This window comes from Ranitomeya imitator, chromosome 1, assembly GCF_032444005.1.
Source record: "Ranitomeya imitator isolate aRanImi1 chromosome 1, aRanImi1.pri, whole genome shotgun sequence".
Classification (NCBI taxonomy): Eukaryota; Metazoa; Chordata; class Amphibia; order Anura; family Dendrobatidae; genus Ranitomeya; species Ranitomeya imitator.
The window spans coordinates 714,924,224-714,946,712 of record NC_091282.1 but is presented as its reverse complement, the minus strand read 5'-3'; the positions used below and the strand labels follow the sequence as shown (position 1 = coordinate 714,946,712).

The 22,489-nt window shown below is 40.9% G+C and overlaps 1 protein-coding gene across 1 annotated transcript in view; it reads left to right on the top strand.

Moving 5' to 3' along the window:
- RYR3 (ryanodine receptor 3) overlaps positions 1-22,489 on the top strand; it is an 886,248-nt gene that overhangs the window by 698,945 nt on the left and 164,814 nt on the right. Inside the window, exon 78 of the mRNA XM_069732389.1 lies at positions 22,433-22,480. Coding sequence (XP_069588490.1) covers positions 22,433-22,480 — 48 coding nt within the window. The remainder of the gene's footprint in view (positions 1-22,432; positions 22,481-22,489) is intronic.

The window sequence follows — 22,489 nt, the reverse complement described above, 5'->3', positions numbered from 1 at the left end:
GGGGTATGGTCAGGGTTATGGTTAGGGGTGGGGTTAGGGGTGTGTTTGGGTTAGGGTTTCAGTTAGAATTGGGGGGTTTCCACTGTTTGGGCACATCAGGGGCCCTCCAAACGTGACATGGTGTCCAATCTCAATTCCAGTCAATTTTGCATTGAAAAGTCAAATGGCGCTCCTTCTCTTCCGAGCTCTGCCATGCGCCCAAACAGTGGTTTACCCCCACATATGGGGTATCAGCGTACTCAGGACAAATTGCACAACAACTTTTGGGGTCCAATTTCTCCTGTTACCCTTGGGAAAATAAAACAAATTGGAGCTGAAGTAAATTTTTTGTGAAGAAAAGTTAAATGTTCATTTTTTGTTAAACATTCCAAAAATTCCTGTGAAACACCTGAAGGGTTAATAAAGTTCTTGAATGTGGTTTTGAGCACCTTGAGGGGTGCAGGTTCTAGAATGGTGTCACACTTTATATCAAACAGACCCCTCAAAGTGACTTCAAATGTGATGTGGTCCCTAAAAAAAATGGTGTTGTAAAAATGAGAAATTGCTCGTCAACTTTTAACCCTTATAACTCCCTAACAAAAAAATTTTTGGTTCCAAAATTGTGCTGATGTAAAGAAGACATGTTGGAAATGTTACTTATTAAGTATTTTGTGTGATATATCTTTGTGATTTAAGGGCATAAAAATTCAAATTTGAAAAATTGTGAAATTTTCAAAATTTTTGCCAAATTTACGTTTTTTTCACAAATAAATGCAGGTAATATCAAAGAAATTTTACCACTATCATGAAGTACAATATGTCATGAGAAAACTTTGTCAGAATCATCAGGATCCGTTGAAGCGTTCCAGAGTTATAACCTCATAAATGGATAGTGGTCAGAATTGTAAAAATTGGCCCGGTCGTTAACGTGCAAACCACCCTTGGGGGTAAAGGGGTTAAAATTTTCACTCTTTGTTTCATTGCAGACATTTGGTAAATTCATAAAAGTTTTTTTTTCACATTAATGTACACTCTTCACCCCATCTTGACTGAAAAAAAAACAGAAATGTAGTAATTTTTGCAAATTTAATAAAAAATAAAAACTGAAATATCACATGATCATAAGTATTCAGACCCTTTGCTCAGACACTCATATTTAAGTCACATGCTGTCCATTTTCTTGTGACCCTCCTTGAGATGGTTCTACTTCTTCATTGGAGTCTAGCTGTGTGTAATTAAACTGATAGGACTTGATTTGGAAAGGCACACACCTGTCTATATAAGAGCTCACAGTGCCAGACCAAATGAGAATCATGAGGTCAAAGGAACTGGCCAAAGAACTCAGAGACAGAATTGTGGCAAGGCACAGATCTGGCCAAGGTTACAACAGAATTTCCGTAGTACTCAAGGTTCCTAAGAGCACAGTGGCCTCCATAATCCTTAAATGGAAGAAGTTTGGGACTACCAGAAGTCTTCCTAGACCTAACCGTCCAGCCAAACTGAGCAATCGTAGAAGAGCCATGGTGAGAGAAGTAAAGAAGAACCCCAAGATCACTATGGCTGAGCTCCAGAGGTGCAGTAGGACGATGGGAGAAAGTTCCACAAATTCAACTATCACTGCAACCCTCCACCAGTCGGGCCTGTATGGCAGAGCGGCCCAACGGATGCCTCTCCTCAGTGCAAGATATATGAAAGCCCGCATAGAGTTTGCTAAAAAACACATGAAGGACTCCCAGACTATGAGAAATAAGATTCTCTGGTCTGATGAGACGAAGATAGAACTTTTTAGTGATAATTCAAGGAGGATCACAAGGAAATAGACAGCATATGACTTAAATATGAGTGTCTGAGCAAAGGGTCTGAATACTTATGACCATGTGATATTTTTCTTTTTTAATAAATTTGCAAACATTACTACATTTCTGTTTTTTTCAGTCAAGATGGGGTGCAGAGTGTAGAATAAGGAGAAAAAAATGACCTTTTTTGAATTTACCAAATGGCTGTAATTAAATAGTGAAAAACTTAAAGGGGTATGAATACTTTCCGTACCTACTGTATATGTACATCCAGACCATATTTTAGGCAAGAATCCAGGTTTTTAACATATAGATAAGGCATCAACAATGGATATATACATATCCAGGTCACAATGAAAGCAGGAGTCCACTGTTTTTCCAATGAGTAAGGCATGAATAAACCAGTGGAATCAGCAATTCCCACACAAATAATATAAATTGGTAAGTATTAGTTGGCCCGTGCCAAATTTTCGCACATTGGTTGTCGGGGGCGCAGGCAATTTCCGAAAAATTAAGCTAGTCAAATGTAAATGTATTTAATGAGATGATGAACACACAGAGGTATGGGTGTCACTGACATATATATAAATGTTTTCACAAATATTTGAGCCCATGGATCCATTACATGTCCATTTTGCAAGCCGGCGAGAAAATGTCGCCATACAGATGTCATACGGATGTTAGACGGCTGCTTACATGCGAGAAAATCGCATCCTCGCACTGCACACAGATAACATAAGGATCACTGTTCTGAGAACATTTCTGCGATTCTCATGTGTAAAACGGAACGATTTTTTTATACGATGTATGTGACTCCAGCCTAAAGGAGATCCCCCAACATTAAAATTAATGGTATTTTACTTACTATCAGAAGGGGTCTGATTGTCAGGACCTTGCAAAAGAACAGGGGCAGCAGCATTTTTTCCCCTCCACAGCAGCACTGCCATCTATCTGCAGTGTAGGGAAGTGCAACACAGCCCTATGTATGTGAACGGAGCAGCTCCCTGTACAGCAGCGCCACTTTTACAGTAAAAATTATGAAGGAGAATTGACCCCATAACTGAGCGTATTTACACCATTGTATAATAATTGGGAATATCCCTTTAAATAAAAAAAAGTAATATCTGCAGATTATTTTACCTTTTTTCTCCTTACGGTTGGATTTTTTTTTCAATTTTTGCAAGGTAGTTTCCACCAATCTCTCCCATCGAGAAACAATGTACAGTCTGAGTTATGTCAACGCTGCAGTTTTTTACTTGGAACCAGAGGTGACTCCAGGTCACCAATAAGCTGCAACCTTAGAACCTTAGAAGGATGATAGACTTTTCAATGACTGTCCAATAATACGGAACATCTGATGGTTCAGAACCTGTCCAATCCCTTTTAGGCATTCATTTATATCTTCAGTTTTAAAGCTGAAGTCTAAAACAGGTAAAGTTTTACTTTTATTTTACTTTATATGTACCTGACTGAAATCGGCTGGGCAAGGAGTTCGGCAAGCTGGAAAGCCCCAAGGCAAATGTTAGGATTTGTTTCAGCTTTGAGGCAGTATGATTTTGGGGTAGTGTGGTGCCACCTGCAGGTCATTTTTTCTTGCTACAGGTTTATGAAAATTAATGTTTAAAGTGTATTTTGTGATCACATCGTGGACGTGTGGTTTGTTTGGCTATTTTCTTGCTGAAGGGGGCAAGTTTACCTTTCAAATGGTGTATCATTTGTGTGTGTGGGTGCAGTATGAACAGAGATACAAAGGACCAAAAAAGAGTGTTTTGAAATAATATAGAAGGATTTTCAATTAAACTCCTGTTTATTTATATATAAAAAGATATCCCTAAATATGAAAGTTGCAAAGGGACATTCACAATTATAGCTCATATTCCTGGGTTTAAACGACGCAAAGAAGCCATCAATATCCACAAGAGCATAAAGAGTCAATATATCCCTCCGATTATACTCAAAAGATGTTCAGTTATATGCATGCTCATCTTATAAATTATTACATGAATAGAGGACCATCACATGTAAAAAATAGGTGCACTCAGATTGTAGTGCGGACCTGCTCAAGGGAAATAAATCAATATGTACATATGTCAATATTATAATAAAATGGCTATTATTAAATAGGGTTTTGCAGAATGTTAATACCTCCATAAATACCTATCTTTGCGCACATTGAATACTTGGCACTACTCCCCTTTATTCTCCATGTTTACATGCTTTGCCCCTATCTTTGCCTATCATCTATTTTTATGGGATCCACAATCCATAATATAGGCTGTTGTTGGTGTGTGGACCTTGTTAGCCATGACTGTTTTTTTTTTTAGATGTTTTTAACTTTGTTTTCCCATATGTTGTCCATGATTTAACCCCTTAACGGGGTTAACATAACATAATATGCTTTGCTTTCAACCCTTTCCATTGTAGCTCTGGCAGTATGTTTAGGGTTGTTGTCCTGCTGTAAAATGAACCTAGGCCATAGTCTCAAGTCTTTTGCAGCCTCTAACAGGTTTTCCTCCAGGATTGCCCTGCATTTACATTCATCTTCCCATCAACTCTGACCAACTTTCCTGTACCTGCTGAGAAAAAGCATTCCAACATTTGACAGTGGGGATGGTGTTTTCAAGGTGATGTTCTGTTTTCCACCACAAATAACGTTTTGCATTTAGCCTAAAGCGTTCTGTTGGTCTCATCTGACCAGAGAACCTTCTTCCACTTGCTAGCTGTGTTCCTTATACACCCAATAGTTGTCCCAGATTCTCCCACCTGAACTGCTGATCTCTGTAACTCCTCAGGAGTGACCATGGGCCTTTTGGCTACTTCTCTAATTAGTGCTCTCTTTGCTTGAAATGTCAATTTAGATGAACGGCCATGTCTTGGTAGGGTTGCTGTTTTTCAATACTCCTTTCATTTTTGGATGATGGCTTGAACAATGCTCCATAACATGTTCAGAGCTTGGGCTATTTTTTTTTATAACCTAACCATAGTTTACTCCACCCTGCAACTTTATCCCTGACCTGTTTGGACATATTCTTGTGTTTGCATGATGGTGTTTGATCTCCAGTGTTCTCAAATAAAACTATGAGGCCTTCATGGAACAAATATGGTTATCCTGAGAATAAATTACACACAGGTAGTCTCCATTTACTAATTAGGTGACAAATGCATGTCATAATTTTCAGATTTATATTTTTAAAATATTTTTAAAACCATGTATCATTGTCTTTACACTTCACAAGTATTTGCTACTTTGTGTTCATATATCACATAACATCCAAATAAAATACATTTAACCTTCGTCCGGCTGAGTAGGTATAATTGTAACTATTCCGTTTTAAAATTGCAATAACTTTTTTTTTCGAAAAGCCGTAGAGGGCTGAAATTTCGTGACATCTCTGTACCTCTGCAGCCTGTTAACGTTGTAAAATTATGCAGCCTGACGAAGGTTAAGTATGTGGGTATGTAGCCTGTACAATCTGTGTGCCCTGAAAGAACCCTATAACAAAAAGTGATATATTTAAATCTATTGTATTAAGGCCTGTTACCTATAGTTACTTAAAAACATACTCCTGTCTTTCCTTTTTTTGGAATGCCACCTTCTTCTTTCTCAAAATAATAACAGAAGGTATCAAAGCAAGCCGAAAACTCTCGGAAATTTTGTCCCTTTTATTCATCCAATCTCTGCTTTATACAGTTAGGTCCATATATATTTGGACAGAGACAACATTTTTCTAATTTTGGTTATAGAAATTACCACAATGAATTTTAAACAAAACAATTCAGATGCAGTTGAAGTTCAGACTTTCAGCTTTCATTTGAGGGTATCCACATTAAAATTGGATGAAAGGTTTAGGAGCTTCAGCTCCTTAACCCCTTCCCGACCCATGACGCCACGTAGGCGTCATGAAAGTCGGTGCCATTCCGACCCATGACGCCTATGCGGCGTCATGGAAAGATCGCGTCCCTGCAGACCGGGTGAAAGGGTTAACTCCCATTTCACCCGATCTGCAGGGACAGGGGGAGTGGTAGTTTAGCCCAGGGGGGGTGGCTTCACCCCCTCGTGGCTACGATCGCTCTGATTGGCTGTTGAAAGTGAAACTGCCAATCAGAGCGATTTGTAATATTTCACCCATTATAACGGGTGAAATATTACAATCCAGCCATGGCCGATGCTGAAATATCATCGGCCATGGCTGGAAATACTAGTGTGCCCCCACCCCACCCCTCCGATCGCCCCCCCACCCCCCCCGATCTGGCCGGTACACTGCTCCGGCTCCCCTCCGTCCAGTGCTCCGCTCCCCCCCGTGCTCGTGCCCGCTCCCCCCGTGCTCCAATCACCCCCCCGTGCTCCAATCACCCCCCCTGCACTCCGATCCACCCCCCCCCGTGCTCCGTTCCACCCCCCCGTGCTCCATTCCAGCCCCCCCGTGCTCCGTTCCACGCCCCCCGCGCTCCGTTCCACCCCTCCCGCGCCCCGATTCCCCCCCCCCGTGCTCCGATCCCCCCCCCCGTGGTCCCCCCCCACCCTATCATACTTACCGATCCAGCCGTGGTCCCGTCCGTCTTCTCCCGGGCGCCGCCATCTTCCAAAATGGCGGGCGCATGCGCAGTGCGCCCGCCGAATCTGCCGGCCGGCAGATTCGTTCCAAAGTGCATTTTGATCACTGAGATATAATCTATCTCAGTGATCAAAATAAAAAAAATAATAAATGACCCCCCCCCCTTTGTCACCCCCATAGGTAGGGACAATAAAAAAATAAAGAATTTTTTTTTTTTCCACTGTTAGAATAGGGTTAGGGTTAGGGGTAGGGGTAGGGTTAGGGGTAGGGGTAGGGTTAGGGGTAGGGTTAGGGGTAGGGTTAGGGGTAGGGTTAGGGGTAGGGGTAGGGTTAGGGGTAGGGTTAGGGGTAGGGTTAGGGTTAGGGCTAGGGTTAGGGCTAGGGTTAGGGTTAGGAATGTGCACACGTATTCTGGTCCTCTGCGGATTTTTCCGCTGCGGATTTGATAAATCCGCAGTGCTAAACCGCTGCGGATTTATGGCGGATTTACCGCGTTTTTTTCTGCGCATTTCACTGCGGTTTTACAATTGCGATTTTCTATTGGAGCAGTTGTAAAACCGCTGCGGAATCCGCACAAAGAAGTGACATGCTGCGGAATGTAAACCGCTGCGTTTCCGTGCAGTTTTTCCGCAGCATGTGTACAGCGATTTTTGTTTCCCATAGGTTTACATTGAACTGTAAACTCATGGGAAACTGCTGCGGATCCGCAGCGTTTTCCGCAGCGTGTGCACATACCTTTAGAATTAGGCTATGTGCACACGGTGCGGATTTGGCTGCGGATTCGCAGCAGTGTTCCATCAGGTTTACAGTACCATGTAAACATATGAAAAACCAAATCCGCTGTGCCCATGGTGCAGAAAATACCACGCGGAAACGCTGCGTTGTATTTTCCGCAGCATGTCAATTCTTTGTGCGGATTCCGCAGCGTTTTACACCTGTTCCTCAATAGGAATCCGCAGGTGAAATCCGCACAAAAAACACTGGAAATCCGCGGAAAATCCGCAGGTAAAACACAGTGCCTTTTACCCGCAGATTTTTCAAAAATGGTGCGGAAATATCTCACACGAATCCGCAACGTGGGCACATAGCCTTAGGGTTAGGGTTGGAATTAGGGTTGTGGTTAGGGTTAGGGGTGTGTTGGGGTTAGTGTTGTGGTTAGGGGTGTGTTGGGGTTAGGGTTGTGATTAGGATTATGGCTACAGTTGGGATTAGGGTTAGGGGTGTGTTGGGGTTAGTGTTGGAGGTAGAATTGAGGGGTTACCACTGTTTAGGCACATCAGGGGTCTCCAAACGCAACATGGCGCCACCATTGATTCCAGCCAATCTCGTATTCAAAAAGTCAAATGGTGCTCCCTCACTTCCGAGCCCTGACGTGTGCCCAAACAGTGGTTTACCCCCACATATGGGGTACCAGCATACTCAGGACAAACTGCGCAACAATTACTGGGGTCCAATTTCTCCTGTTACCCTTGTGAATCTAAAAAAATGCTTGCTAAAACATAATTTTTGAGGAAAGAAAAATGATTTTTTATTTTCACGGCTCTGCGTTGTAAACGTCTGTGAAGCACTTGGGGGTTCAAAGTGCTCACCACATATCTAGATAAGTTCCTTGGGGGGTCTAGTTTCTAAAATGGGGTCACTTGTGGGGGGTTTCTACTGTTTAGGCACACCAGGGGCTCTGCAAACGCAACGTGACACCCGCAGACCATTCCATCAAAGTCTGCATTTCAAAAGTCACTACTTCCCTTCTGAGCCCCGACGTGTGCCCAAACAGTGGTTTACCCCCACATATGGGGTATCAGCGTACTCAGGAGAAACTGGACAACAACTTTTGGGGTCCAATTTCTCCTGTAACCCTTGGGAAAATAAAAAATTCTGGGCTAAATAATTATTTTTGAGGAAAGAAAACGTATTTATTATTTTCACGGCTCTGCATTATAAACTTCTATGAAGCACTTGGGGGTTCAAAGTGCTCACCACACATCTAGATAAGTTCCTTTCAGGGTCTAGTTTCCAAAATGGGGTCACTTGTGGGGGGTTTCTACTGTTTAGGCACATCAGTGGCTCTGCAAACGCAACGTGACGCCCGCAGAGCATTCCATCAAAGTCTGCATTTCAAAACGTCACTACTTCAATTCCAAGCCCCGGCATGTGCCCAAACAGTAGTTTACCCCCACATATGGGGTATCACCGTACTCAGGAGAAACTGGACAACAAATATTGGGGTCAAATTTCTCCTGTTACCCTTGGGAAAATTAAAAAATTCTGGGCTAAATAATTATTTTTGAGGAAAGAAAACGTATTTATTATTTTCACGGCTCTGCATTATAAACTTCTATGAAGCACTTGGGGGTTCAAAGTGCTCACCACACATCTAGATAAGTTCCTTTGGGGGTCTAGTTTCCAAAATGGGGTCACTTGTGGGGGGTTTCTACTGTTAAGCCACATCAGGGGCTCTGCAAACGCAACGTGACGCCCACAGAGCATTCCATCAAAGTCTGCATTTCAAAACGTCACTACTTCACTTCCGAGCCCCGGCATGTGCCCAAACAGTGATTTACCCCCACATATGGGGTATCAGCGTACTCAGGAGAAACTGGACAACAACTTTTGGGGTCAAATTTCTCCTGTTACCCTTGGGAAAATAAAAAATTGCAGGCTAAAAGATCATTTTTGAGAAAATAATTTTTTTTTTTTTTTTCATGGCTCTGCGTTATAAACTTCTGTGAAGCACTTGGGGGTTCAAAGTCCTCACCACACATCTAGATTAGTTCCTTTGGGGGTCTAGTTTCTAAAATGGTGTCATTTCTGGGGGATCTCCAATGTTTAGGCACACAGGGGCTCTCCAAACGTGACATGGTGTCCGCTAATGATTGGAGCTAATTTTCCATTTAAAAAGCCAAATGGCGTGCCATCCCTTCCGAGCCCTGCCGTGCGCCCAAACAGTGGTTTACCCCCACATATGGGGTATCAGCGTACTCAGGACAAACTGGACAACAATATTTGGGGTCCAATTTCTCCTATTATCCTTGGCAAAATAGGAAATTCCAGGCTAAAAAATCATTTTTGAGGAAAGAAAAATTATTTTTTATTTTCATGGCTCTGCGTTATAAACTTCTGTGAAGCACCTGGGGGTTTAAAGTGCTCAATATGCATCTAGATAAGTTCCTTGGGGGGTCTAGTTTCCAAAATGGGGTCACTTGTGGGGGAGCTCCAATGTTTAGGCACACAGGGGCTCTCCAAACGCGACATGGTGTCCGCTAACAATTGGAGCTAATTTTCCATTCAAAAAGTCAAATGGCACGCCTTCTCTTCCGAGCCCTGCCGAGTGCCCAAACAGTGGTTTACCCCCACATATGAGGTATCGGCGTACTCGGGAGAAATTGCCCAACAAATTTTATGATCCATTTTATCCTACTGCCCATGTGAAAATGAGAAAATTGAGGCGAAAAGAATTTTTTTGTGAAAAAAAATTACTTTTTCATTTTTACAGATCAATTTGTGAAGCACCTGAGGGTTTAAAGTGCTCACTAGGCATCTAAATTAGTTCCTTGGGGGGTCTAGTTTCCAAAATGGGGTCACTTGTGGGGGAGCGCCAATGTTTAGGCACACAGGAGCTCTCCAAACGCGACATGGTGTCCGCTAACGATGGAAATAATTTTTCATTCAAAAAGTCAAATGGCGCTCCTTCCCTTCCGAGCCTTACCATGTGCCCAAACAGTGGTTTACCTCCACATGTGAGGTATTGGTGTACTCAGGAGAAATTGCCCAACACATTTTAGGATCCATTTTATCCTATTGCCCATGTGAAAATTAAAAAATTGAGGCTAAAAGAATTTTTTTGTGAAAAAAAAGTACTTTTTCATTTTTACGGATCAATTTGTGAAGCACCTGGGGGTTCAAAGTGCTCACTATGCATCTAGATAAGTTCCTTGGGGCGTCTAGTTTCCAAAATGGGGTCACTTGTGGGGGAGCTCCAATTTTTAGGCACACGGGGGCTCTCCAAACGTGACATGGTGTCCGCTAAAGAGTGGAGCCAATTTTTGATTCAAAAAGTCAAATGGCGCTCCTTCCCTTCCAAGCCCTGCCGTGCGCCAAAACAGTGGTTTACCCCCACATATGAGGTATCAGCGTACTCAGGACAAATTGGACAACAACGTTCGTGGTTCAGTTTCTCCTTTTACCATTGGGAAAATAAAAAAATTGTTGCTAAAAGATAATTTTTGTGACTAAAAAGTTAAATGTTCATTTTTTCCTTCCATGTTGCTTCTGCTGCTGTGAAGCACCTGAAGGGTTAATAAACTTCTTGAATGTGGTTTTGAGTACCTTGAGGGGTGCAGTTTTTAGAATGGTGTCACTTTTGGGTATTTTCAGCCATATAGACCCCTCAAACTGACTTCAAATGTGAGGTGGTCCCTAAAAAAAATGGTTTTGTAAATTTCGTTGTAAAAATGACAAATCGCTGGTCGAATTTTAACCCTTATAACTTCGTAACAAAAAAAAATTTTGTTTCCAAAATTGTGCTGATGTAAAGTAAACATGTGGGAAATGTTATTTATTAACTATTTTGTGTCACATATCTCTCTGGTTTAACAGAATAAAAATTCAAAATGTGAAAATTGCGAAATTTTCAAAATTTTCGCCAAATTTCCGTGTTTATCACAAATAAATGCAGAATTTATTGACCTAAATTTACCACTAACATGAAGCCCAATATGTCACGAAAAAACAATCTCAGAACCGCTAGGATCCGTTGAAGCGTTCCTGAGTTATTACCTCATAAAGGGACACTGGTCAGAATTGCAAAAAACGGCAAGGTCTTTAAGGTCAAAATAGGCTGGGTCTTGAAGGGGTTAACATGTGCCACCCTGTTTTTAAAGGGACCAAAAGTAATTGGACAATTGACTCCAAGGCTATTTCATGGACAGGTGTGAGCAATCCCTTCGTTATATCATTCTCAATTAAGCAGATAAAAGACCTGGAGTTGATTTGAGGTGTGGTTCTTGCATTTGGAAGGTTTTGCTGTGAAGTAAACATGCGGTGAGAGGAGCTCTCTATGCAGGTGAAACAAGCCATCCTTAAGCTGCGAAAACAGAAAAAAACCCATCCGAGAAATTGGTACAATATTAGGAGTGGCAAAATCTACAGTTTCGTACATCCTGAGAAAGAAAGAAAGCACTGGTGAACTCATCAATGCAAAAAGACCTGGGCACCCACGGAAGACAACAGTGGTAGATGATCGCAGAATAATCTCCATGGTGAAGAGAAACCCCTTCACAACAGGCAACCAAGTGAACAACTCTCTCCAGGAGGTCGGCGTATCAATATCCAAATCTACTATAAAGAGAAGACTGCATGAAAGTAAACATAGAGGGTTCACTGCATGGTGCAAACCAGTCATAAGCATCAAGAAGAAAAAGGCTAGACTGGACTTTGCTAAAAAGCATCTAAAAAAGCCAGCACAGTTCTGGAAGAACATTCTTTGGACAGATGAAACCAAGATCAACCTCTACCAGAATGATGGAAAGAGAAAAGTATAGCGAAGGCGTGGTACAGCTCATGATCCAAAGCATACCACATCATCTGTAAAACATGGCGGAGGCCGTGTGATGGCTTGGGCATGCATGGCTGCCAGTGGCACTGGGTCACTAGTATTTATTGATGATGTGACACAGGACAGACGCAGCCGAATGAATTCTGAGGTATTCAGAGCCATAATGTGTGCTCAGATCCAGCCAAATGCAGCCAAACTGATTGGTCGTCGTTTCTTACTGCAGATGGACAATGACCCAAAACATAAAGCCAAAGCAACCCAGGAGTTTATTAAAGCAAAGAAGTGGAATATTCTTGAATGGCCAAGTCAGTCATCTGATCTCAACCCAATTGAGCATGCATTTCACTTGTTAAAGACTAAACTTCAGACAGAAAGGCCCACAAACAAACAGCAACTGAAAACCACCTCAGTGAAGGCCTGGCAGAGCATCAAAAAGGAGGAAACACAGCGTCTGATGATGTCCATGAGTTCAAGACTTCAGGCAGTCATTGCCAACAAAGGGTTTTCAACAAAGTACTAGAAATGAACATTTTATTTAAAATTATTGAATCTGTCCAATTACTTTTGGTCCCTTTACCAACAGGGTTGCACATGTTAAGAAGCTAAAACTCCTAAACCCTTCATCCAATTTTAATGTGGATACCCTCAAATGAAAGCTGAAAGTCTGAACTTCAACTGCATCTGAATTGTTTTGTTTAAAATTCAATGTGGTAATATCTATAACCAAAATTAGAAAAATGTTGTCTCTGTCCAAATATATATGGACCTAACTGTAACTGCTAGGCTCAATAAAAAATAATGCATTTCTATATATTACAGTGTGAGGAGGTTAAGCTACGTGAGAGTCGTGTTGTGATATTGTCATACACGGTATTTGTTTTGTGTTTTCCGATGTTTCAGTGAAGGTTATTCACTTGTTCGCTTTGTGATGTTATTTCTATGAGCACTGTCTTCATCTTTTTAAAGAATGTGAATGAGAATTGAGTTTACTTGTGTCACTGTTTCCTGCGTCATAGATTGCTTTGATGTCTCTGCTTTTAAAACACAGTTTTCACCAATAACTTTACATTAAATCCTAAAGTACTTTACAATTACAAAATGCTATTGATGCTGTCTACTCTGGGCAAAGTAAGACTACAATATCGAAATGTACCAGTGGTTAGTTTTTAAGTGGATATGCTGATTAAATTGCAACCTTCTTACATGTTCAGGATCGGCTGAAGAGCAGATGTTTTGTGAAAAGTGTCTGAGTCTATCAGAATACTTACATCTAGTTAAGTATAAATTAATTCCATCCAAAATATGTGGTTGAGGCATGAGTGGTACAATGAATTTCATTATATTTTCAGGTTGTTCATAATCCGAAGACAGACATTAAAGTTGGTTTTTGGTCGAGTTCCATTAACTTTGGAGTTTTGTCTCTTAAAGGGAGTGTATAATCCAAAAATTGTCTATTGTTTAAATTAGGTTTTTGTGTTACAGGTATATATTTAAAAAATAGCTATTTTTTTTTATTACTATCTTTAGTAATACAAAATAGCTAAAATAAATCTTAGCACACACTAATTAAACTCTTCAATACAAAAGATAAGTCCAAGATCTGACCATTGAGGCTAATGTACTGTATATATGTTTGTTCCTCAAACAATAGGAAGTTAAAGTCTATAAAATGCCCAGTGTGAAAATTGCAAGATATCTCTTTATTATCTTTTTTTTAATGAAGATTGTGACATGTAAAATAACATTGCCAAAAAAATAAAATATACACAAAGCCCTATTTAAACAATGGCTCATTTTCTGATGACTGTGGCCATTGCCAGGCACATGTCTTCTGAGTGTGTACTTGCGACAGAGGGCACAGATTCAGTCTGGACTGAGCCTAAGCCAAAATGAAAATGTTCCAAATTTATTACTGTGGCTCATACTGGATTATAAATTTGATGCATCAGTAGGCAACCTCTCACTAGGCATATTTTGCACCTAAATTTTGACACAAATTGTCACATTTTGAACCATGCTCTTTCCAAGGTCACACCCAGAGTGCACAATCGTGAATCTGCTCCAATCTCTCCATTTTTCCTAGTGTGTGCCTCTAATAACAGAGCCAGGGCTGCCACTAGGAATTTCATGGCACCATACTGGCGAAATTTTCGGGGCCCACTTGAAATTCCACCCAGGCTCCACCCTAGCCCTGCCTCCACCCCTCGAACCTTTCACAGTCCCACCACCTTCTCTTGGAAAGACTCCACTTCTGCACCACATCCTCACCAATCACGCATAACAGTTACCATCACAATATCACATACATAGCCAGCAGCTTTTGTTTTGGCCAAAAGATTTTTTAATCCACCAGTACGACAAGGTAGACTCTTTTGGCCGGGCTCTACTCTACTCTAACTTATTAAACGTTTGTTAAAATATCCAGTGACATTTTAGGTATATTTTTATTATTCAATTTTTAAAATTACCAATAATATCATATACAAGGGACAAATATCACCGCACCATCACCAGGCCACTTATTACCATCACATGGTGACCAATAATACCACATACAAGGAACAAATATCACCACACCATTACTAGAACACATATTACTACCACAGTGACCAAATAATAGCACAAACAAGGAACAAATACCGCCACATCATGACCAGATCACATATTACCACCACATAGTGACCGAATACTACAATACTGATCATAAATAAAAAAACACAATACTAATGCCATTATACCCAGGAGATCTGTACTTTGTATACAGTGTCCATGTACAGGTAATACAGTGATCACCAATGACATAATATACAGGAGCTCTGTATATGGCATATACTGTATAGTGTCAGTGTACAGGTGATACAGGGATCACCAGTGACATTACAGTATACACACGAATGCTGTATATAGTGTACAGGTAATAAAGTGATCACCAGTGACATTATACACAGGAGGTCTGTATATAGTATCAGTGTACAGGTAATACAGTGATCACTAGTGACATGATACACAGGAGTTCTGTATATATTATATAGTATATAGTGTAAGTGTACACTGACTCACTGGTGACGTCTCTAGCTGAAGCCTTTCATCTTCGCTTTTCTTCTTCATCCAGTTCAGACCGCCATCACTTCTTCCAGCCAGGATTAGTCTCTGTAGAAAATGACACAGTTATCTAGAGCACATTCCCCAATTTTTCCTCTACACTACACCAGATGAAAAAAGCGACCGTGTCGCCCTGCATAGTAACAGGACCTCTCCTCCCCCACACTGAAAACAGTATCCTCAAAAATAATATCCTTTAATTAGCCCCAGTAACAGTAATAATATCCCACATTCTGGACCCCATGTGTCCTCCCATTCTGGACCCCACGTGTCCACCCATTCTGCCTCATGTCTCTCCATATTGCCCCCATAGTCATCCATAATAGTATAATGCCTCCCATAGTCATATATAGTAGTATAATGCAGCCCCATAGTAGTATAATGCAGCCCCATAGTGGTATAATACAGCCCCACAGTAGTATAGTATAATACACTCCAAAATATAATGCACCCTCATAGGGGTATAATGCACCACCATAGTATAATGCAGCCCCATAGTAGTATAATTCACCTCATAGTATAATGCAGCCCCATAACAGTATAATTCACCCCAATAGTAGTAAAATGCAGCCCCATAGTATAGTGCAGCCCCATAGTAGTAGAATGCAGCCCCATAGTAATATAATGCACTCCATCGTATAATGCAGCAACATAGCAGTATATTGCTGCCCTATAGTAGTATAATATGCCCCATACCGCAGCTTTACAAAAAATAAAAAAGTTTCTCCTTCCCTGGCCGAGATCGAGCGATGTCCTCCACACAGTGACGTCATACGCCGGCGACGTGCCTGCTGACGTCTGCTGCCGGCCTGGGATTGGCTGGCAGCTGTTAACTGTTGCCGAGCAGGAGAAATCTCCTGCTGCTGGGGCCCAGTGAGCAGAACAGAGGGGGCCCGCTGCTTATCGGTCCCCATATGCCAGTAAGGGCAGCAATGTCTGATGGTGGCCCTGAACAGAGCACGTACAGTATGTACATAACATATGGTTTGCTAAGATTGCCCCACACAGGCTGAGATTTCGGAAGCGGTTATTGCCAGGACTGCTTTGCACTTAAATGTAGCGTATGGTGAAGTTTGTATCACTAGGCGATTAAATTATCGTGTTATATTTTATCACTGAGAATGACAAAGAAAACTGAAATGAATTAAACTGCCTATGCTTTCTTTTAATGATGTTGGCATCCTGCCTAATAATAGTGTTATTGACAAATCCTAGCACATATGCTACCGTCGTGAGATAGGAATCCCTGACCTGATGGCCTTTTGCTCAGCTTTATAAGAAATTAATTTTGGTTGCTCCTTCAGACAGCAATGACAAAGGAATGTCCCAATAGAGTTTTCATTTGGATCTTATAACAATGCACAAGGTACTCACTGCATGGTTTTAGCTGGGGAAATGTATCACCACCAGAACATCTTAAAGAAAAGGTAACCACAAATTCTAGCATGGGAATTTAAAGAGACAGTGATTTTTCATGGCGCAGATTATAATGATGCGAGATCACACAGTCTTAGGATCATATGGGACTGTTCTGTGCCCTGATGTTGAAGACGGTTTCTCCAAGACCCAGCAGTTGCCACTTTTGTTACACACATGTTCTAAGCAGAGAGATCAGAGTGTTTGTCAGCGCATGCACCCCTCACAAGGCTTATTAGACTTGGCATTCGCTGCTGGAGAATGTCCAGTGAGCCATAGAGAGGACCCTTGAGGTACAAAATGACAAGGAAGCCAAATGATGTAAGCTGGCAGTGTAGCACATTTGCTTTTACAACCATCCTGAAACATCAGAGCACCTTAGGATCTACAGGCAATTATAGGGCATAGCTGGATGAGCATTGGACATATCTGATTCTGCTTGCTGCCCCTAGATGCCATCTGGCTGCATTTCAGCTGCGGGAAACCACTACCGTAATAGATCAGTCCATTTGACTCACATAGAAAATATCACTTGTAATGTATTTTTTTCAGTTTGGTACCTGTTATCAAAATATGTTGTATGCATTTATTAAGGCAATATATAACATATATAGATCGTTCAAAATTGTTTAGAAAATGTAACTTGTTCATTAAGCTCTTCGGTATAAATCTACCATAAAAAATTGGCATTCATCTGTTTGAACATGAATAAGGCAGTTGCATAGTAGGCAAATGCTTTCAACCGAAATGACTGTGTTTCCCCTACAGCACACATGTGAATCTCTGGCCCCCGGGGCAATTATATTTGGCCTGCAACACCAAAACCCCACACATGGGCAAATACCCCTATGGTTCCAGAGATATCTGCTTTTTTATTTAATGTTATTTTTGATTATCTTTACTAGGGAGCGACACAGCATAATTATGCGGAGGAAACTAAAGACTCTTCCCAATAAAAAAAGACCCATATCTCTGGAAAGTATGGCGATTTTTATTTAAAAAAAAAAAACAATACTCAGGGAATAAAGCAAAACTGTCAATTTATGACGAGGTGATCGGTTCTCCTTAAGGACTTGTTAAAGCAGTGTTCTTATTATATTTCTCGTATTATTTGTGCCCAGTTCTAATTTTTGTTTTAAAAAAGTTAAATTATGCCGTGTGCAACCTGTTTCTTGAATCCAGTCCAAACAGGATCAAGGATTGAAACATGGAGGTAGAGAAGATGATAGTGGTGGACAACATCTTGGGACAAGCTCAGCTCTTGTGACAATATGGTCTTTTCTATGTATGAGTGCTGGCTCCTGTTTAGCTTCAGGTTCCCCCACAAACTTAATCATAACGATGGCAGCATGATGGCATAATGACCAGGGTTGCCAACCGTCCAGAAATTCCAGGACAGTCTGTAGAAATAAGGCTTTTTTTGCATTGTCCATATAAAAAAAAACAAATTAAGACATATGTGATTTTTTTTTAAAGCTTAATAAACTTCTACAAATTGTTTTATTTCTGATTATTATAATTTTACAGTTTACAGAGAATGCAGACAATGTCTACATTTCAGAATTGTGTGCTGTAGACATGTATCACTTGCATCTATGATTTATTATGATTTTTCAGCGTGTCTGTAAAATCTATTGTCTGTCCTCAATTTTTTGATAAGCTGTCCAGAAAAAAAAAGAAGTCAAGTTGGCAGCATTGGTCGGGACCCAATGTGGGGTCCGGAGCTAAAGAGAAGCCTGGGAGTGAGAATGGAAAGAATTATTGAGCATTATCTATTGGTTATATTGAGTAACCAGCAACCAACTTAAGTTAAAACATATATATTTAGTGTATAGGAGGGCAATTTTCTTCTAAATATGTCGCTGTCTTGTAGGATTTCCTACTTGTGGCAGTTACCAATGTAAAAGTATTATTATTTATTATTACAGCGCCATTTATTCCATGGCGCCTTACATGTGAGGAGGGGTATACATAATAAAAACAGGTACAATAATCTTGAACAATACAAGTCACAACTGGTACAGGAGGAGAGAGGACCCTGCCCGCGAGGGCTCACAATCTACAAGGGATGGGTGAGAATACAGTAGGTGAGGATAGAGCTGGTCATGCAGCGGTTTGGTCGATCGGTGGTTACTGCAGGTTGTAGGCTTGTCGGAAGAGGTAGGTCTTCAGGTTCTTTTTGAAGGTTTCGATGGTAGGTGAGAGTCTGATATGTTGTGGTAGAGAGTTCCAGAGTAGAGGTGATACGCGAGAGAAATCTTGTATACGATTGTGGGAAGAGGAGATAAGAGGGGAGTAGAGAAGGAAATCTTGGGAGGATCGGAGGTTGCGTGTAGGTAAGTACCGGGAGACGAGGTCACAGATGTATGGAGGAGACAGGTTGTGGATGGCTTTGTATGTCATGATAAGGGTTTTGTACTGGAGTCTCTGGGTAATGGGGAGCCAGTGAAGGGAGTACTAGTACTAGAAGTACTAGTTTTAAGAAAATCCTTTTGGTAGTGTACTTTTAATTTGTGAAACGCTAGCATATACTTGAAACATCTGCCTACATTGAGGATATAATTTATTTACATAGTTCTTATAACCATGACAAAACTGCCAAACAAAATCAGCCAACTAAGACTCGAACAAGCACTGAAGTGGTTTTTGGATATTTTGGGTAGGGTAAGCTGAGCCCTGTGTAATTTGATAATCATGAGGTCACGCTGTACATGTGTGTAATTTTCTGACCACAATAAAACAGGCCGGCATTTTGAGGCCGCTTGCTCTGGCGTTTGTCTACATCTGATTGGATTACTTTTCAACACCCGCACTAGAGATAAGCCGCTTTAAGCTTATCCGAGCTTTTCATGTTTTGTGGTCAGCATTTTTTTTTACTACATTGATTGCTGTTTTCGTAATTATTGTGATTGAAAAACTAAAAATGTCTTTGTCTCTTTGGGTATTTCTTTTTTTTTTATCTATTCCTAACAGGCTACCGTTTAATCTGTGAAAATATAAAGTGTATTATAGAGACAATGATTTTCTTCACTGGTAATTTGCTGATAAAGAGCGCTGTGGATGTTTAGATTGAAAGATGTCAGTGTTATTATGCAGTTTTCAAGCAAGCGGTTTGGTTTTTCAGAGATAGAAACTTAAATACGCAAAGGATTTCTTCAGCACAGGTGGGAGACTCACAGTTCTGAGAAACACTGAAATTTCGAGATAGACATTTCAAACCATCATGACAAATCAAGAAGCTCCTGTGGGTGGCAAGTTGAAAGTCAGTATAAAGGCATGAATAGAAGTAAATTGATGGAAACATACTCCCAGGAGATGATTTATATATAGAAAGAAATTAATGTATTTGGATTAACATAAACAGTACTGAGAAAATTAACCCAGGGACTTAATCTGTGCTCCCTCTTGCTTGACCTGGTCTCCAAAGAACATGACCTTTAGATTATTATCCTGGAAATGTGCAAAAAAAGAATCGTTATTGGGAATCAGATGTAACTACCAGCGGACCTAGCCTTTCTTTATGTGGGGAAATTATTTTGTCAAGACAGAGAGATTTTTTGGTGCCCCATTGATAGCCACCCCCTGAGGGATACAATTCTGCCCGAAAAAGAGCCATGTAAATGTGCACTAAAACAGTGGAGTTGAGTTGATGTGTTATTGGAGGTTTATACAAATTGTCTGTTCAGAGAGGAACAGGACTAGAACTGTTGTGCCACCTACTGAAATTGGCAACCAAAAAAGTCAGTTTCTACCTTTTAATGAGCTTTGCCAAATCACTTAAGACAAAAGTCAAACCAAAATCTCAATTTGCACACACGTGGTTCAGGGAGCTGCCCCTCATCAGTGTAAAGCAGGTGATTTGAATTGGCTGTATGCTAGGCCTCTGACTGGGATCTAGAGGGTAACATTTCTCCTTTTGGAAAGCGGCATTCTGGGCATACCAGGGTAAGGATACTTATAGGCAGTGCAATGCTCCTCTGGGAAATTAAATATGCAAGTTATCTTTTCAGAGAGGACAATGACTTGAACTCTAGTGACACCTATTGGATGTAGCAATCCTAAAAGTCAAAATCGACCCTTTAAGGAGCCTTGTCACATTACATATGATAAAAGCCGAACCAGAAACTCCATTTGTAGACATGTATTAGGCTTCTTTTACACTTGCCGTGTTTTTGCGGCCTCTGACTGATAGATTTACCTGAAGTCCCATGTAAAACCTCAGTCAGAGGCCGCAAAAACACGGCAAGTGTAAAAGAAGCCTAATACATGTCTGCAAATGCTTGTGGGACTGCACGTCCCAGAAAAACCTTACTCTGGGCTTACAGCGCAGACTCCCTCTGCAACACATACCGGCCATTTACAATCCTGCCAGTCACTGTTTCAGCATCAAAATCACAGATATACCTGCATGCGCATCCCAAGGAGCACATACAGCACCCCCTAGCTGCAGCAGGGGTCACTGCACCACAGAAGATGAAATTATCATTAAAGCACGTACAGTATGTGCACTGACATAAGTACGTTGTTCACCTAAAGTCTTATGGAAAGCATAGATATCACATGTAACACTTTTTGGCATTAGCATGAGTACTGCTTATATTTCATTGCAAATCGTTGCTCCCTAGGAGTCCTATAACATATCTGTGTTGGTTTTTTTCCTGTAGCTCTTAGCAAAAGATCTATGCTAGCATTGCTATAAGGAATGCAAATTTCACTCAGTGGGGACCTTAATTTACACCGTTTATCTATCATTGCTCAAATCTGACCCAGTATGTATTAACATTCATTGCAAACAGTAGCACAGCATTGCATCTAGTTCAATTAGACCTAAACAAGCTTTGCCACAGCATTAGTCTAATATGGTCACTTAGTACACTTTATGGATGTAACCTTGGACTGGGGCTTCTTAGGCTGTTCGGACAGACGGACAGTCCAGCCATGGTTGGCATGACACAACACTACAGGTATGGATGAATCAAACTATTCTGTAACAAGTAGAAGACATAAAGAAATTGTAATAGAATTTAAAAATCTACATTTTAGCTTTTGGCATAGTATCCTCACCGCATTAGGACAAATGGGCAACTATCCATATGGGAGACGGGATTATCCCATATGTTTACATGTAGTCCAGGGTAAAACCTCTGATAAGCAGTCAAGTGGCCAAAATGAATGTACCAAGTGGCAAATTCTGCTGCTGACAAACTTGTCTATAGAACCTTTGTACCTCACATGGATTAGGCTTTCATTTTACCTTCTTTTGGATAAACACAGTATAAAAGTTATATGGATCCTTGGATATTTCCATCTTTAATAGTCGAGCAATGCTAATAAAAATTTAAACGGTATATGTAACCAGATTTGCTTCATCTGAGAACAGCATGATGTAGGAGCAGAGACCCTGGATCCAGTCATCATTTTCGCTTGCTGGGCTGCCTGCTGCAGGTTTGATCATTAATCTGCTGCAGATCTACCAGTTCTGCAAGCCACCCACACCTTTGATTGGCAGCTTTATGTATATTCTGTGCATAAGCAGAAAGCTGCCAAACAGTGTTGAGGGCGGGATTAAAGAAAGCTTATGTTTACTAGTTATTTAGGAATACGGTAATCTCCTGCTGATAAAACAGTAACTTTATCAAATCTACAGCAATCAGTCCAGTAAGTGACACATCACTGGAATCAGCGTCTCTGCCCCTACATTATGCTTCTCTTAGATTAGGTGGCAAAAACTTGGTGACAGATTCAATTCAAAGACTAATTACCGTTAGCCAACACTATTTTCTCTGCCTTGTTCCCTATCTTTGGCCCCCATCCTTTCAGGGCATAAATTGGATTGGCACTGAACTGATATTTTGGATATCATCTATATACTACAGCATACTGTTAAAGTAACCTCTTTTCCCTGGTTTAAAATTAGGTTACGTTTTCTCTGAAAGTTCTAGCTGTCATTAATTATGGATCAACCAAAAGTACGTGACCCCCATCCTTTGCTGTAGCCAATGTTCACTTTCTGCTCCTTCCAATTGCAGAGCTGTCAAAATGAAGAGGAAGATGAGGAAAAAGAGAAGACGTTTGAAGTAAGATAC